The sequence below is a fragment of the Ziziphus jujuba genome, chromosome 1 (genome assembly GCF_031755915.1).
Source record: "Ziziphus jujuba cultivar Dongzao chromosome 1, ASM3175591v1".
Lineage (NCBI taxonomy): Eukaryota > Viridiplantae > Streptophyta > Magnoliopsida > Rosales > Rhamnaceae > Ziziphus > Ziziphus jujuba.
Window position 1 is genome coordinate 9,815,849 of NC_083379.1, and position 18,365 is coordinate 9,834,213.

Here is an 18,365-nt window from a genome sequence, read left to right on the forward strand (position 1 = left end):
CAGGCCATGGATCATGTTGCATGTGGTACTGACTGACAGTGAGAGTCACGAGACACCAAAATCAAAACTTATTTTTCAAGGCATATTTCGGCATATTCCATGAATCTACCTATTCTTATATCTTTATCGAATTAAGAACCGTACTGTTTTGTAGTAACTTTAGGAAGGTTCCCTAATTGAAAAGATACCATAAATTAGTCTCACTTTTACATCATTATATTTACACCCAAAAACGGAAAATAAAATGGCCCAGAAAAAAAAAAAAAAAAAAAAAAAAAAAAAAAAAAAAAGCCATAACCCCATAACCCCATATTTTGTACATATTCAGCATTCTTACCAAGTAGGCAAGATCCTTCCTTTTTTTTCTTTTTTTTTTTTTTTTTTTTTTCTCTAAAGAGCACCTCTCTACTTTCCCAATCAAAATGGAATAGGAAAAAGGATAAAAAATTAAAAAAAAAAGTAGTTCAACTGGATTATAATTTGTATGTGTGATTAGCAATAATCAATTGCTTGCTCTCTCTGGTTCTCTGCATTTAAAAGGTGGCATATTATTTCGTATTGTTCTTAAAATTCCCACCATCGTTATGCTTTCTTTCGCGGCGTGGGAAGAACCTAGTCTATTTGAATAACTTCTTTAAGTAGGCGGACCGCACTTTTTTCAAACGACCAATCAAAAACAAATAAAGGAAGGAAGGGGGTAAATAAGGGAGAGCCCACGGGTGTTATGGTGTGGCACTGACCTGTATGAATAAATAAATAGGAACCAAGGGGCTTTCATTTTTGTTCATGTGTTCGTGCAATCGTGCTCCGTGAGAAGAAGCTGTCTATCTGCTTCATCATCTCCTTTCTCTCTCACTCTCTCTTTCTCATCACTCATTCATAACAAAAATGGCAGAAATTGGTAGGGCCCACCTTCAATCCAACGTTCTCCAATCTATCTCCCTCGCGTTTTTTTGTTTTTGTGTGTTCGTTTAAATTCATATTTGCTTCAATGTCTGTGTTTGGATTTTGAATTTTCATGTTATTTTTTTGGTTTTGTTTTTAATCCGTGGCATTTAGATTCGGTAGACGAGTTCCTCGCCGTTGCAGTTGATGCAGCCAAGATAGCTGGAGAGGTCTGTTTTCTACAAAAAAAAGTTCTCTTTTTTTATTTTATTTTTATAAAGTTATTATTATAATGTTTTATTCTTTACCTGTTGTTCCACTATTATTGAATCTAGTTTATATCTTTTGCAGGTAATTCGTAAAGGGTTCTATCAGACCAAACATGTGGAGCATAAAGGCCAGGTCTTTCTTTCTCCTTCCTTCGATTCTCTTTGTGTAAAAAAGTAAAATAATAAATAAATTAAAGAGGGAAATAACGAAATTGTGGTGAATCTTAAAAGATAAGACATTCCTTTTCTCTGTAATCAAAGAGATTGTTAAATCTGAAATTAGTATACATTTATTTTCATGGAATTATAAAGGTGTTGATGTAACCATTCTGAGTGAAATAGCGTTGCTTGCTTTTAGCAATTACTCTATTGGGTTAGGCAAGTGTCTTTCTAAGATTCCACATTCGCAATTTTGGTATCTCAGTTTGCATGAAATGCTTTTTCTTGAAAAAAGGGAATTGATAGAGAAAATTAAGTGAAGATTATTAGGAAGGAATTTCTGAAGTTGGGATAATGCAGTTTGCACCAATTGATAAGTGTGGATGTGGCTGAACTGCGTTGAAGTAGAATTCGAAGGAAGAGCTATTTGATAGCAATGATGCATTACAATGCTTATCGAAAGGCTAGTATGTTTAGAAGAAAAATCTCACACTAATTCATTGATAAATGGTTATGATTTAGGAGTAAATGTGATAACAACCAGCATGGTGGAGTGCAAAAAATATCTATTGAGATGTGAATAAAACGAAGTATCTCGCTACCTATAATTTTGAAATTAAAGAATTTTTTCTTTTCAACCTCCACTTCATATGTGGGTTGCAGGTGGATTTGGTCACAGAAACTGACAAGGCATGTGAAGATCTCATATTTAATCATCTTAAGAAACATTTCCCCACGCACAAGGTTAATTCTTACTCATCTTTTTCTAGCTCTGCTATACTACTTAAAAGTAGATGCTCAAAAATGTAGCAAATTTTGTCCCCTGAATATTAATTTAATGTGTTCAATTTAGTTCATTGGAGAGGAAACTACTGCTGCTAATGGTGTTACAGAGCTAACTGATGAACCCACTTGGATAGTTGATCCTCTGGATGGAACCACAAACTTTGTGCATGGGTATATTTTACTTTCTTTTGCTGTGTCTGGCGATACGTAACTTTTATGAGATGAAGCGATGCTCATCATCATTATTCTCATGGCATCATTAATCTACAGATTTCCATTTGTGTGCATCTCCATTGGTCTTACAATTGGAAAGGTTCCCACAGTTGGTGTTGTTTACAATCCAATAATTAATGAGGTGAGGACTCGTAACCTTCATACATGTTTGAGTCCAAGCAGTCAGCTGCAAGTTCCATATTATCAACAGCTAGAATTACTTATGACAGATAAATTGAATAACCTTGATTCGTACCAAAGTCAATTCTTAAATTGAGTTCTAGTATGTTATATCTGGCTGAACAAAGTGTAACTATGGTGTCTGTGAAATTTGTAGCTTTTCACTGGAGTCCATGGAAAAGGTGCTTTTCTGAATGGAAATCCAATAAAAGGTGATTTGGCTGTCCTTTATCTGTAACCTTACATTTTCCTAATTATTCTTTCTTGTGACATCTAAGATCTGCATACTGGTGTTTTTGAATCTTGCAGTGTCATCTCAAGATGAACTTGTAAAGTCTCTTCTTGCAACTGAGGTATGTAAGCATTTCATACAGCTTGGTGGTTGATGTTAAATTATTATACCGAAAAGTCTGATACCTTTGCTCGACAGCATACTTAATTCCTGTTTTCTGGTTTCAGTTTCTTTTGTTTTTGGTCATAATTGTGTTTACCTTGTGTTGATTATGTGTCTCAGCATGAACATCTTTGGAGTCTGCAAAAGTTTTTCTTTGGTCCAAGCTTGTAAATTTGATATGTAAATATTTTAAATTATTGCAGCTAGGAAATCCCTTGTATAAGTTTCTTCTTATGAACATGTCTGTATCAGAGACCTGCACATCTGCATATTTTCTTAGTTGCTGTTCATTTTCCTGGTAGTGTGTAGACATTTGTGTCAAAATGAAGAAATATTATCATAGCCTCCAAGCATTGGGCATATGAATATTGTTTCTTCCCTATTCTACTCCCTAAAAGGACTGTCAATTGAAAGAGCAAGATAAAATATACAGCAAAAGGTTTTACTTTATACGAGTGACTGAAAAGAATTAGGACACCCAGCATATACTGGGATTAAAGTGCAGTTCACTTGAACAAGAAACTAGAGAGAATCAGTTAGGATAGACATATTATCATATCCTCCAAGTATTGGACATATGAATATTCTTACTTCCTCTTCTAATCCCTAAAAGGACTGTAAATTGATAGAGCAAGATAAAATATACTTCGAAAGTTTTTACTTAGACAAGAGACTGAAAAGAATTAGGAAGCCCAGGATATACTAGGACTCAATTGCAGTTTATTTGAACAAGGATCTAGAGAGAATTAGTAATGATAGGCTCTCCCTTGGGATTAAGTTGCAGTTAAGTTCTATAAGCTAATGTTTTGGCATTGAGACTAAATGTCCTTGTGAGCATCCTCTTTATTGCTTTTGCATGATAGCATCTGAATTTGTAAAAATGCTGATAAATGCATTTAGATTGTATTCCATATTTCATTCTGCTGCTTCAGAAATGAATAGCTCATGTGATAATACCCTTTCAATATGCTAGCATGTTGAAAACTAATAGTTTTAATCTCTTGCAAGAGCAGGCAGGAACAAAACGTGATAAGTTGACAATAGATGCTACTACAAACAGAATTAATAGCTTACTTTATAAGGTAAAATCAGATTCTTTTGTCTATTGAGGTTAAGTTATTGTGTCCAAAGAGTATAGATAATGTCAGATTCTCTTCTTGTCAGGTGAGATCTCTTCGGATGAGTGGCTCCTGTGCATTGAATCTCTGTGGAATTGCATGCGGGAGGCTTGATCTGTTTTACGAACTTGGATTTGGGGGTCCTTGGTATGATTTTATACTATTCCTATCCAGTTAGTATTTATTGTACAGAGTACAGTTTAGACATCGTTTTCTCCTGTCCTCAGGGATGTGGCCGGTGGTGCTGTTATTGTTAAAGAAGCTGGGGGACTTGTATATGATCCGTAAGTATTAAACTTCATATGCATTCATTTTCTTTCCACTTTCCTTAACAACGAGAATATAAAAGACTCTAGAGAAGGTATTTTCTTTCAACTTGTGTTACATGTTGATTTTTTGGACATTTACATTTCATCGAGTTGGATTAAATGATTTTTCATCATGCTATTCTCCTCATTCAAAACTGGACCTTGCATGTGGTTTCCATTTATTGATATACGAGGAGGATATATATGTCCATGATTACCTACTAATTTTGTTCCATTGGATATGTTAATGGTTCTCTGGTAGTGCACAACTGTCTAAATCATCATCTCTTCTTTTCTTTTTAATTAAGAAAACATCTTGAGCTTAGCATGCGTAAGATTTTGTACGGAATTTTGTCTAACTTAAGAAATTGTGATGGTTGATTTGGTTCAGATCTGGTAAGGACTTTGACATCACATCTCAAAGAGTAGCAGCTTCAAACCCTCTGCTTAAGGATGCATTTATCAAGGCATTGCAGGAGTCGGAATGAGACAGATTCGACCAATATGTGAGAACTGGAAAGTATAATTTATTTTAATGTATGTTCCAGTTTTAGGTACATTGTTCATGCCGAGAAGCATCTAGCAGTTGGCTAGTCATATGCCAAAAGGTCTTTGCCGAAAAAAAAAAAAAAAAAAAAAAGAAAGAGTTGATTTTTGTAATGATTCTTCCGATTGCCATGTGGCCTCAGGCAATATCATAATTATTTATAGAATCTATTCAGTTGACACATGGTTAATAATTGAAATTTGCATTGCTCTAAAGTCTAAACAATTGCTGTTTTTTTCCCAAATATGATTGAAAATTTGAGTCAAATACATTTGGTGCACATCTCATTTTCCCATTATTAAGGTTGGACTAAAAATCCCCTTACTTTAAAGCTTCCTCATTTTTTTTATTTTTTTATTTTGGTAATACAAGTCAGCTTCCGGTAAAAATAAAAGAAAGTGTATATAGAATGAATTAAAGGAGCCGAAAAAAAAAACAAAGAGCTTGAAGTAACTTCTGTCCTGTTCTTTTTTTTTTTTTTCTTTTTTTTTTTTTAATTCTTCATAGCATAAAGGAGTAATATATGATTTTAAGAGTCTTGGGAATTTAATTTTTTTTTCTTGCGATATTAAGATCAATTGGGAGTTGTTGAGGTTCTTAAGTTGATGTATAAATTCTTACCTAAGGTAAAAGACATTGACAATAAGCTGAAAAATAATGAATATAATAGGAGAAAGCATAATAATAAAATAAACAGAAGAAATAAGAGTAACATATATGTTACCTCTCAAAGTAGAGCTCCATGAAAGGTAAAAGAAAACCCGCCCAAACACACAATCCTACAAACTAGCCTAATGAAAGAATTACCTCTGACCAATCCATCAAACTCTTCCCTTAAAATATACAAAAGGGTAAAAGAAGCAAACAATATGTAGATGAAAGAGAAATGGAACAGAAGAAGAAGAAAAAAGCAGATGCTTCAACCATCAGTCATGTAAGTTCCTATACTCCCTGTTGTTGCCTAGCACCATGGCCATTGACACCATTAGTTCCATTGTACTGCACTTTTCCTTCTGATCTCTTCCTCTTCAGCACAATAAACCATGTGTAAGCTTCCAACAACACAGCAATAGCTCCCAAGGCAATGATAATTCCAATATAAGAATCTTTCCATTTCTTCTCAGGGTCCAAGATGTCTAATCCCTTAAATATGTTGATGATGCTTAGGATTATGACTACGTATCCAACTGTGTGATGATAGATATTCCAGTACAATCTGTATTTGTGATCTGGCTTGGGCCTCAGAAGCAAAGCAAATACCTATTGAACATTCAAGCATTTTCCATGACTTAGGCTTATATATATATATATATATATGCAATTTGGTAAAACTGTTTCAAGTTGGAAAAGGGTATTGATATTTGGCAAAATTTTGTGTACCTGAAGTGTGCCAAGGCAGAAAAGGGTTATGCCAATGTTCCTATGGGCGTCATACTGGATTTTGCCGTTGTCGCTTCCGAGTTTGAGACCGGTAGCCCAGCCGGCGACCCCGATGATGTAAGCGGAGGTTTGGCAGGTGATATGAAGGTAAAACCATGCGGGGTCTGCAGATTTGAATACCTTCAAGTACCTTGCTATTATAGCACCAAGTGGCATCAAGATACCCCAACTCACTGCATTTAGAACTCCATGTATCTGTAAAATTCCATTTCAAATGCCAGTAAACGTGTTAGATTTGATTAGTTGTTTCTAAAGTGAACCAAACTCTTTAAAAAAAAAAATGACCCAAAAATAGTATTTTTCTCAAAATTATCAAAGCCTGAACTGAAACATAAAATTCGAAGCCCATATGTTTTTGTTTCTGAACAGTAAACCAAGATAATAAAATATCCAATAAAATAAATATAAAAATCTCTATTTGAAAAAAGAAAAGGAAATTAAAAGGGAAAACAGATTCTTTGCAGGACTTGTGAAAATAAATATATATTAAATTTAACAAAAGATATAAACTTGAAATCTTTTATCTCTTTTCTCTCTTTCTGTCACGCTCTTTCTAATCATAAAAATTATACGTTTTTTTGGGTTGACAAATAAGACAATGGAAGAAACGCGAAAACAGGGTCAACAAGGCAGAAAATACCAAATAAAAAACATCTTAAAAATCAGCGCAAAACACGATACTTTGAAAGATTAAAACCAAAAAAAGCTCATGTTCGATGATATCAAGAATAAATCGGTCAGAAAAATTTATAAACACAAACCCAAAATCAAAAACAAAAACCCAGTTTCCAGCAAAAGTAGAGATTTAAACGGGCTAAAAAAAAAAAAAACTTACATTTCTCTTTCTGGTTCTGGAGTTTCCACCTGCTTGGCTTTGGGTTTGGCCAGAAAGCAGATTAACGGTACCTTTGGAATTCAGATTAGCTGCGGCGCTACCATGTTGTCCAGGATTGCCTCCAGAAAGCGGACCCGATTGCCAAACCTGGTTGATTGTGGCGGTGGTTGTCGGAAGCGACCAGGTGGCAAAGATTACCATCTCACTGTTCTGATACGTGGCCGTTAGATCGGAAACTTGGTAAGTCAAATTCCCTTCGGCCAAACTAGTACTATAACTGTTCCCAATAGGCGACGTGTACACATGCGGTGTGCCATCGGATTTCGGGTACGCGACCAGACATTGGGAGCCGGGCATTTGTGCGGCGGTCGGGTTGATAGCCCATGAAACCCACGTGGACGATGTGACCCCAGTTTGTCTGAACGCCATTTGGAGCTTCCCTGTAGCCTGGTCGTAATTCCAATAGAGGAAAGAGTTCAGATATGGAAGATCATTGCAGGTAGCGAAGTTTTGGTTGCTAGAGAAGGTGTGGCTGTTGCATGTTTGAGCATAGCATGTGGAAAACAGTGATGATGAAGCTATCAATGATAAAGCTACCAAGATCTTCAACATCCTTCCTTGTTGGGGTTTCTGAATCAAAAACACAGAACCCAAAACAGAGCTTTCAAATAAAAAAGACAGAGCAAATTTTAAAAATAAAAAATAAAAAAAATCTAAGTTTGTGTTGTGTTTTGGTTTTTTTTTTTTTTTCTGTTTTGCGTTCTGTTGAAGCGTTGAAGAAGAATGGAACAGAAAGCACAAAAAACCAAAAACTGTGAATTCAGGTAAAGTTAGAGTTGTAAAAATTTAAAGAAAGAAGGGGTCTTATTATAGGAGTTGGTGGGGTTAGGTTGGTTGAGCATTTAGTCGGAGTTTGGGAAGGTTCTAATATTTTAGTTTTTAATTTATTTTTTTAATATTTTATTTTTAGACAAAAAAAAAGGAAAAAAAAATAAAAAAAAGAATGATTGTTTGGACTTTGGAGAACCGACTTTCCCTTTTCACACCTGTCCTGGCCAAACTTGGGCCAGAAAAGAGTTACAAAATTGAGTTGGAGAATGGAGCCGGTTTTTGATGCGTCATTAAGGGCTCGCCAAAACAAAACTATTGTTGGGGTGGCTTACATGCTCACATGTCTTTTTTGTTTTTCTATTTGACAAAACGGTTGTTTTCTTTATACTCTTTTTTTTTTTTTCAATCGAGAATAGTGATGATAATGAATCATCTTTAGTCACATTCATACTTTTTTCTTTTTTAATTCCCAACGGTTCACATATACAATTGAGGTGTTATTTCCTAAATTTGGCCCTCAATTTTAAGTATGAAATTAAAATAATAATAATAATAATAATAATAATAACTTTTTTCTAAATAAGAAGCAAAAAAAAAAAAAAAAAATTTCCTAAAACTTTCCTAATGTAGATGTCTATTAAGTTATAGCATAAATTCTCAAAAATTAATCTTGACTACCAATTGGTTAATCATGAATTCATTCCCATATAGTCTAATAATGAAATTATTCAAGAAGTCCTCAACTAAGGTAAAGTTAAAAGAGTAACCTGGTTGCCAAACAACCCAGAATTAGTCTCACTAAAGTCATAGAGCTGATAAGGTCAAAGATCCACATTTGCAGGCCAAGCTGCCACTGAAAACCAACAACCCCTCACTTCCTAATGAGTTGTAATATCAAACCGAGTTAGGATATACAAGGAAGTAGGAACTCGTCATACACGACGACGGATTTAAAACGATTTCGTTTTTGGGAACATCTCTCTTACGAGTTCAACAAAGGATGGGTTGGAATTAGGTGTACGGTTGAGCAGCTAAGTTATAAGGTAGACCCTCTCCTGGTCAAAGTCAAACCAAATCCCCCACCTTAACACCATTAGGCCCACTGACACGTGGAATCTTAGGTCAACAATCGGGCTTTTTAATTCTTTTGGGGGCCCAGCAAGTTGGATTCACAAACGATAATGACCCACACCCAACATTGTATTTTGTCTTCATGCACCGCCTTGGTCCGTTGTCGTTTCCCTTTGTAATCTTCTGTGTTAGCGTAGCCACCGAAGCCTCAACGGTACGCCTTAAGAGAAACTTCGTACGTATTAGTTTAATTTTATTTGTTTAGTATTTGATTAATTATAAACTTGTTGCATAATTTCAGGAATCAATACAAAACGACAACGCCTCAATGTCGAGCATGATTTGTGTATGAAAGAATCTGAAAATTTTTATAAAATATTTTCTCTTTTGTCTTAATTTTTGCATGTTTTGTGTCAATCCCCATTACGATAATGGACCCAGACCAAATTGTATATTAATCTTTTTATTTATTAAAATAAAAAAACAAATTGAAAACTAGTAGGTAAACTAATTTTCCATATACGAATAAAGGACAATAATTGAAAGAGAAATTAAGGAGAAATTAAAGATAGATTATTAATTGAATATTGCAAGTGACAGTGTACCCACCACATATGTTTTTTTTTTTTTTTTATTGCTTAATTTTTTGGGGTTCTTTAATGGTCGACACTTTAAAATTGGTCTTAATTAATTTGAAGAAAAGTCCTTTTTGGAAGTGGCATTAGAACCATAAAGTTTACCGTTTCTTTATTTTTTGTTCTTCTAATGTTTACCATTTCATTCTTTTTTTTTTTAAATAACTTTGGTATTAGTAAATGAAGACCCAATTCTCACTTTATATATACGAGCTTATATAGTGGGACTTGATCAACTTTGTCAATTGCTAATTTATTATTGACAATATTAACATCTAAATGTGAAAAGAGATTATCTTAAAAAAAAAAAAACAACAATGTGAAAAGGGGTTTTTGGTGAAAACAATAGTTTATTTGTTACAGATGGTAAGATTAATTTGATGATGTTTCAGTGCGAAACTTTGAAGCTCTCATCACCTTTTCAACACCACGCGTTCTTTTTGGAATATGTTTACACTGAATATGTCCATATTGAAAACTTCTTTGCTTCAGGTACTTGGATTCTCTATTGATTTCTTTTCAATGCTTATTGATACTTAGTTCTTAATTATAGCCATTCATTTTAAAATCAATTAATCTAAAAACTAAAATAGACTATACATAATTTACTAGGTATAAGTGTACATTTCTGTAAAAAAAAGAGAAAATATAGGTGACAAATAATGCAAAGTTCAAAAGTAAATTGCAAATCTGACATAGCTGTAAATAATCTGATATATATATATATATATAATCTTTCAAGGTGAATAAAAAATTTCAAGGTTCATCAAATATTATATTGATTGATCTTGGTTCATCAATTGTTTGATACTGGGTTGTGTGTTTATTGTTGAGATGTTTTATTTTTATCGAAGAATTTATTGGTACAATTTCTTAAAAAATTATCTTTAAAACCGTTTATATATTGGTTTCCTGGGGGGACAACGCCACGACTCGTACAGCCAAAAGGATCCTGATCAGGTGAATCACAACGACAATAGTGAGACACACATATTTGGTCAAAAAGTTATTATTAACTCAAAGATTAATTAGCTGATAAAGGAATGTTTAATTGATATCCCAAACCAAAAAACAAAAAAAAAAAAAAAAACAAAGGAAAAGAAGGATTATTTAGCTGTGCGGAGTTTAAAACTATTAATGTTGACCTTTTTGTCAGCATTAAATGTATCTGATTCTAGTTATGCAGAGTATAAAAATAAATTAGAGATATTAAACCATTATCTACTCTTTTAATCGGTTTACAATCATTTCTATTTTAAAGAGGGAGAAAAAAAGTTTCAAACCCACGATTGTTTGGTGTGAATGTTAGATCTTGTTTTTAGATCAATTAGATTGATAATTGATATATATGTATATACGAATTAAATACATACGCAAGTTTAGCAAATGTAAGCATGATGGAAAGCTTGCAGCATTTTGCTTCAAAAAAATAAATAATTTTAAAATATAAATGTTAAGAAACCAGATTAGTCAACTAAGCAGGCTTTAGCTCTGGTCAAACAAAAAACAAAAGAACACTAAAGTTTTAGCAGAAAGCGACTCTTTAGTAATTAAATCAGAAAAAAGTACTTGTACCCCAACATACGCATATTTCTGAATTTTCAAATTAAAAAGATAATATATACGTGTATTGCAGCAAACCGTGCATAAAAAGAAAAAAAAAAAAAAACCATTTAGAAAGAAACAGTTTATGGTCCAAATTAATATGGCCAAAATAAGTTAGGATTTTGCTCTAACAACTCCGATATTGTTGTGTTTTTTTTATATTTTTTTAACATTATTATTATTATTATTATTATTTTTAACTGTCTTGATCAAAGTTACTAAGGTGGAAAATGGTTGTTAACCATCCAGCCAATTATAATGTCAACGTGTGCGTCTGTGTATGATCAGGGTGTGGTCTTTATCATATTAACTGTCACCATGCGCATCTAAATTTCTCTCCATGTTTCCATGTTGTTTTCAAATTTAGAATTCTTCCATAGATTGCAATCTAATCCTAAATCAGAATTAGATTCATATTAACTAATTTATACTACTTATGATAAAATATATGACTCATTTTGCTTCCTCTTCCACATGAGTCTTGCAGCCTATATGAATTAAATTTATGCCTCACCAAAACTGATCATTTTTTATAAAGATGATCGATTAATTAAACTAATCGTTATATAAATAGATTAATTTGGTAAGTAGTAAATATATGGACTCTGCATAATCTGCATACATGATGCATCAAATTTCCCCTGTCGATCTATTTGGTGGACCAAACCAAAAAAAGAAAAAGAAAAAGCCAATGAGAGAATGGAAAAATTTTCTATTTTAATGACTCAGCATTAGAAAGTCTAAAACCAACGCAAATTATTCTTATAAGGATTTTTCGACCTGAAAAAATTTAATTTACATGTTGAACAAGTAATTGACAATTCTTCTAGAAAAAACAAATAAGCCATTCTCCATTTGATGATAATTTGTCTGAAAAAGGAAAATTTATCAAATTGACAAGCTTTATATATTTATTTATTTTCTATGCAAAAGATTACTAAATTAACTGAGTAAATGAATTGTTATGATTAAAAAAATGACTAATTAGCACACACGAAAGGAGAAGCTATATTGCCGTACATACGTTTGAAATCAATTAGAAAATTACCATTGAAGATCATAACGCAAAAATATATGCGTAAATGAATTTTTTTTTTTTTTTGATAAATATATACACATACATGGATGTTGTTATAATATTTGTTTTCTGAAATTCATGATGTAATGCTTCAGAAATGTGAGTAACATGTGCATGCATAATATTGCTGATTTTCCCAACGGAGAAATAAAGGTAACATTTATATAGATCGTTATTCTTAAGAAAAATTAATGAGAGAGAATGGGGTAAATTAAATTTATGACACTGACTTTGGTCAATTTGTCAATAAGGTGTGCTAAATGTTTCTAAGAGTTGGTGGGATTAGGACCAATAAATAAAATGATGTCGAAGCTTATGGGTATTTGAATATAGATTTATATATATATATATATATATATATATTTGTTTAAAATTTGAATTGGCCAAGAGGCATATGTTGGTAGGCGGTCTTTACGAACCTTGACCTGAACTCAGAAAAAGGAAAACAAAGTTTCTGATGAGGAGGTTTCGAAGAAGTCTTCAACAATGTATCGCTACCTTTACATACATACATATATATATATATATATATATATATATATATATATATATCACTAACATAATTATTCAAACCCCGCAACAACCATTTTTTTTGTCCTCATTTCTGCTATAGATATTATAATATAGTCTTGATTTTTACATTTTGGAATCCCAGCTTGTTGCTTACGACACTCTTTCAAGAGTAGAATGATAAACAAACAAATCAAGCCCGATGAACTGTTAAGGTTTGGACACCAATTAAAAATATTTTTCAGGACCTATATAATGGAATATCAATATGAAAAGATACCTGGTTTTCTTTTATTTTGCCTTAGATCGTGGAATATGATGGTGTATATCTACGTTGGATAACATTGGATATTGGGATAACGTACACAATTAAAAAGCAAATAGTCGTATGGAAAGAAAATTCAAAATGCTTGCACATTGATTAATCATCTTCTACGTACCTTTCTCTCTTTCATTTCTATTATCAAAATTTGTTTATACACTTTGCAAATTTTTTTGTTTTAGACCATTTTTAACGAAACATTTTGAGATTTAGAGGTTTGAGGTTAAAATAAAGTATTTTAAAGGCTTTCTAGATTATATTATTGAACGTATTATTTAGAATTGGAAATGGTTGATATTTGTCAAAACTTGTTTGCAATGTCATATTTCCCTAAATGTTTATTTTTAATTCTCTTTATTGAATCATTTTTAGATGATTAGAGTTTTAAAGTTTAAAACAAATTATTCTAAAGGATTTATTGAACAAGCAAAATTGTTTAGAATATTGTTGAATATAATATTTTAAATTGGTTAATTTATTGTCAAAACTTGTTTATTCACATTTCTCTAAATGTTTAGAATTTCTCTAATGACCTGTTTGATAAAAGAAAAAGTATTGAAAAAAATCTGATTTTTAAAAATTAGTTTTCTGAGATTTAGTTTTTTGAAAATAAGTTTTTTTAAAATTCTTTTTATAGTATTTAGTTGATTATAAAAGAAAATAGAACTTATAAATAATTAAATAAATTTATGCATTAAAATTAAGGATAAAATTGTATTTAAAAAAAATTTAAAACTAATTTTTTTAAAAATTCTAAAATGACATATTTTTTAGAAGATTCGTATCCACATTTTGATATTTATTTTCTGCTGGAGTTCACAAATTTTTTTTTTTTAAATTATCCAAATAAAAAAAAATTTTATTAAAAAATTTTAAATTCTTACTAATTTTATCATTATCCAAACACCTCATAAAGGTTTATTTTAGATCCTTTACAGCATTAAAGTTTAAAATAAAGTATTATACGTGCTTTCATGAACAAGTAAAAGTGATTAGTCATATTTCTTTAATAAATGTTTGGAATTTTCCTCAATGTTTTTTATGTTTTTTTTTTTTTTGAAGGCCTTGAACATTATGGGCTACGCAAAATTAAAGGATCCAATCCAATGTTTAAGCCCAAAACTAAGCTCACACAAAAAGAGACCCCAATCCGACGATTGATCATCAAAACCACCCAAACTCAAAATTTGAGCTTCATAAGGTTTGAACTTTTAAGGGAGGAGCCAGAGTGGACTAGTTGATCTAGTGGACCCATGCCAGCAAATAAGAAATTATTATACCCTCTGCAAAAGGTTATAGGAACATCATTTAATGCATTCCAGATATATTTAAAAAAAAAAAACCGTAAATAAATTAAAAAACCAAAAACTTATAAGTAACTGTTAAATGTAGGACGTGGTCCAACAAGTCACTCATAATCAACCGTTTAATAATTATATATGCTTTGCTATAACAATGCTTATGTCTATAAATTGTTCAGATAATATTGCTGGTAAAATCACTATTTGCTCCAAAAGTTCGTTAAAAGATCAAATGCTGTGAACCAATACAAAAAAAGATTTAGAAAGGCCAAAAAGAAAAAGTGAAAAGGGTACGATCTGGTTTACGCATGCAAAGCTAAAAAAGCAGGTGGCAACTAGGGGTAGAGAGAGGGAGGCTCTAGATGCAGAGAATCGTGGGCTGTTCACCACCAAATCAAAACCCTATTTGATTAATCTCAAACAAAAAACTGGGCCAGACCCGTCTCAATGCCCCCAGTTGTGGACCTTGTGGGCCTTCCATACCAATGGTCCTTATCCTCTATTCCTCATCTTTGACGTTTGTACAAGAAAGTGACTTCTGCAAAATAGCCATACAATGGCCTTTAAGTCATTGTTTCCACAGTCCCACGATACATCTATATTCACAGTGTAAATAGTAATGTAACTACCAATAATACCAATTATATACTAAGCCAGAGTATATATTACTATTCTTTTGCTACAAAGCTCTGCTATTCTCATTGGCTTTGCAGATAAGAAATATACTTCGAGTCACTTTTTTGAGTACCCTGTATTATATTATTGCTCGAATTTTAGGATACAATATTATTATATTACAATTTCTTTCTTTGCCAGAATAAAACAAATATTCTATATTTCGTGTTTTGTATACACTGAAATAAATGATGAGATAAAAGACGTTTAGAGTCTCACATGTTTTAAATTTTATAGAAATATACAGAATATATATATATATATATACATAAACAATTTTTATGTTATATTTTTACTTTCTCCATAGTTTTCTTTCAATCAAATGATAATAAATTTTAATCCAAGCACAACAAGAGGAGGACATTAAATATGAGTGTAAAGTGTATAAGCTTATTATGGTGGTGATTTTGGCACGTGTTTTGCTTAGACATTGTAATGAATTGTGTAAGCCCACCATATTCAAAAAACGACCACATTTCCACTTCCCCAGTTCTAAATTTTAACATTATCAAAAACACCATGATTACTTTTCATTTACTGTAATTCATTGAAAACAGCTTTCTAAACTTTTATTTTGACCTCCACAAACATATATATCATAGTCTTTTTGGTTTTTGTTTTGACGTGTAAAAAGTTAAAAGGCACAAGCCAAAAAAAGACAATGATTCAAAGTGTAGGTCACTCACCCCTGGTAATAATCAAAGACCAAACCATCAGGAAAATCAAAACGTTTTTTTATTTTTTATTTCTTCTTCTTTTAAAATTCGAAAAAAAAAAAACAAATCGTAATCAATTTCTTTCTAACTTGGCGTGCTGTGGTAATATTAAGTGGTTGACTCACCGACACGAAAATAATCCATATTTTAATTGAAATTTATGATAGGGACCTTGCCCTATCCAATTCATGTACAAAATATGTATTGTTCGTTGTCCCGAAACCATTTTTCAACATTATTTTAACCACTAGCATGCATACTTTGCATCACATTAATTAATATGTAGCATTGTAAACCTTTGTAATTTTTCATAAGCCATGTTTCTTTTAAACAGTGAGTGAAGAGATTCGAGCTCACCAAGATTATTAGTTGTCTGAAAAAAACAATATTTTTAAATTTACAATTAAGTTTCCTAAAGAAAATGATGTATGAATTTGATGGTCTACTTTTGAACCCAAATAGATAGGATAAAATAAAACTATTCGCATAAAGTGTTTTAATCATCAGAAAACACAAATTGATCGAGTCTGCGGAATCATCATTAGGCTGATCCGACTAATTACAAAATCAACCCAGGTTAGTAGGAGCTACAGAATTCCTAATAGCCACTTTGATTTCCACTCTTTTCAAACACTAGAAAAGTGCTTTCTTTGCGTGTCATATAACTTATTAACTAAATACTCTTTCATGCTCTCACCACCAAATTGTTTTCTTCCTCACCATTTATTATCTGATTACGCGTATAAATCATAATGAAATATATAAAAAGTTGGATGTCAATTTTCAAATAAAAATCATGAATACCATGTTATATATGTAGCAAATAAATTAAAACATTAAAAACTTGAGCTAGATAATAATATATATATATATATATTAATGTGCATGCATAATATTGGCATGACACATATATAATGTAGTGGTTGTAATGTGACATAATATTGTGGATATATATTGTATGCATGTTAATTTATATTATAATTATATGTAGCTAATATCTGAAAATACTGTTTGCTTGCTAAATTCCCACCACACCTTCCTGCCCAGGTTCGATACTGGCAAAAGGGCCGAATTACCAAAAAAAAACGAAAATAATAATAATAATAATAATATTGTTTTGCGAACAAGGGACAAACACGATCTTTTTCAACTATTACTAGAAATTGCTGTTGCAGGTGCGAAACACCTCAGCATGTTTGGCTAGGCTACATATGGATTATTAAAAAAAAACAGCACGTCAATCATAATTCTATAATATATATATATATATTTATTTATATGTTTAATGCACATCAAATTGTACGTGAAATCATCATTTTTGGACCAGAAAAAGCGTATAATTTAAATTAACAATATTATCTGGAATTATTTTATTTATTTATATTAATAATAAATTAATTGCAAAATTATATAGAAAGAAAAAGGTCACAAAAAATTTTATATTTCTGACTAGCCTTCAAAACAAATTGGCGGCTACCTAAACTGAATTATTATAAACAAATAAACATTAATTAGTGATTTCGGTGACGGAAATCTAAGACTGGTTCTACTCAGTACTCATTAAGTTGGATATTTAGACGGACCAGTTGGGTAATTAGGTAACCAAATTGTTTATTTTCCAGGCAAACAATTTCAAATTTATTTTATGTATTCGGTCAGCATCTGAATGAAAATTTTACCACCTTTTTTACTTTTAAAGAACCAGAACTAACCCCATTCATCTTTGTCGAGGGGTCAGTGCACTTTTTCTCATTTTTTTTATAATTAAATTTTTTATTATAATTTTATTTTATTTTATTTTTTGTTTTGGGGGGGGGGGGGGGGGGGCGTTTTTTCTGGTAAACATGGTTTAGCAGTAACAATATGTGTGGTTTATGCGTGAGCTTAGGCACGTGCGGCTGATGTGTAATAACAAGTGGCAGGATTTTATGGCAAAAAAACCATCACACGGCCATTGGATAAAAAAGTAAACCCATCTGACCTGGGCTCACTAATCCAAAACTCTTTTTAACCGTTTGATGTAGATCATGCGGCTCACAGAAACATAATGAGTAAAGTACAGCTAGAGGACATCAAAACTTGCGGGCTTCAAATTCGGAAATTACAACTGGGGACCTGACAATTGTGCTAGGGCCTCTTTTATAGAATATTTCCACGTGGCATCCACAGTCCACAGTGTTTTCCTCACCAAAAAGGGTGATGTTGTAATTTTAAAATCAAAAGATTTCGAAAAAGTTCACACAAAAACGACGACGTGGTAGATTACCTCTACCGACGGTCCCACCCAAGCACACCCAATAAAAGAAGTGTAGGATTCCAATACAGGACCGTGATGAGAATCACATCACCCCTAATTTGTGTACCGTCGACTCAAAATGAAACGCTGTTGTCGTCTGGAGCATCAGATCTCAACTTTCCGTAAATGTCGTTGTTGTTTAATGGACCCCACATGACAAGACCTGAGGTGACCATGCGTTAATTGTGTGG

General features: G+C 32.1%; 2 protein-coding genes across 2 annotated transcripts; one reads left to right on the forward strand and one right to left on the reverse strand.

Annotated features, from left to right (window-relative positions):
* Positions 1-425: 425 nt before the first annotated feature.
* On the forward strand, positions 426-5,103 carry LOC107435207 (inositol-phosphate phosphatase). Its single transcript, XM_048470300.2, has 12 exons — positions 426-901; positions 1,060-1,115; positions 1,237-1,287; positions 1,977-2,057; positions 2,167-2,270; positions 2,370-2,454; positions 2,650-2,704; positions 2,802-2,845; positions 3,900-3,968; positions 4,051-4,151; positions 4,232-4,288; positions 4,704-5,103. Exons 1-12 carry the CDS (start codon positions 889-891, stop codon positions 4,798-4,800), a joined length of 813 nt encoding a protein of 270 aa, XP_048326257.2. The 5' UTR covers positions 426-888; the 3' UTR covers positions 4,801-5,103.
* A 425-nt stretch (positions 5,104-5,528) lies between these two features.
* Positions 5,529-7,977, reverse strand: LOC107435206 (cytochrome b561 and DOMON domain-containing protein At5g47530). The gene is made up of 3 exons (XM_016046766.4): positions 7,135-7,977; positions 6,240-6,494; positions 5,529-6,119 (listed from the first exon to the last, which is right to left on the reverse strand). Exons 1-3 carry the CDS (start codon positions 7,744-7,746, stop codon positions 5,802-5,804), a joined length of 1,185 nt encoding a protein of 394 aa, XP_015902252.2. The 5' UTR covers positions 7,747-7,977; the 3' UTR covers positions 5,529-5,801.
* Between the last annotated feature and the right edge of the window lie 10,388 nt (positions 7,978-18,365).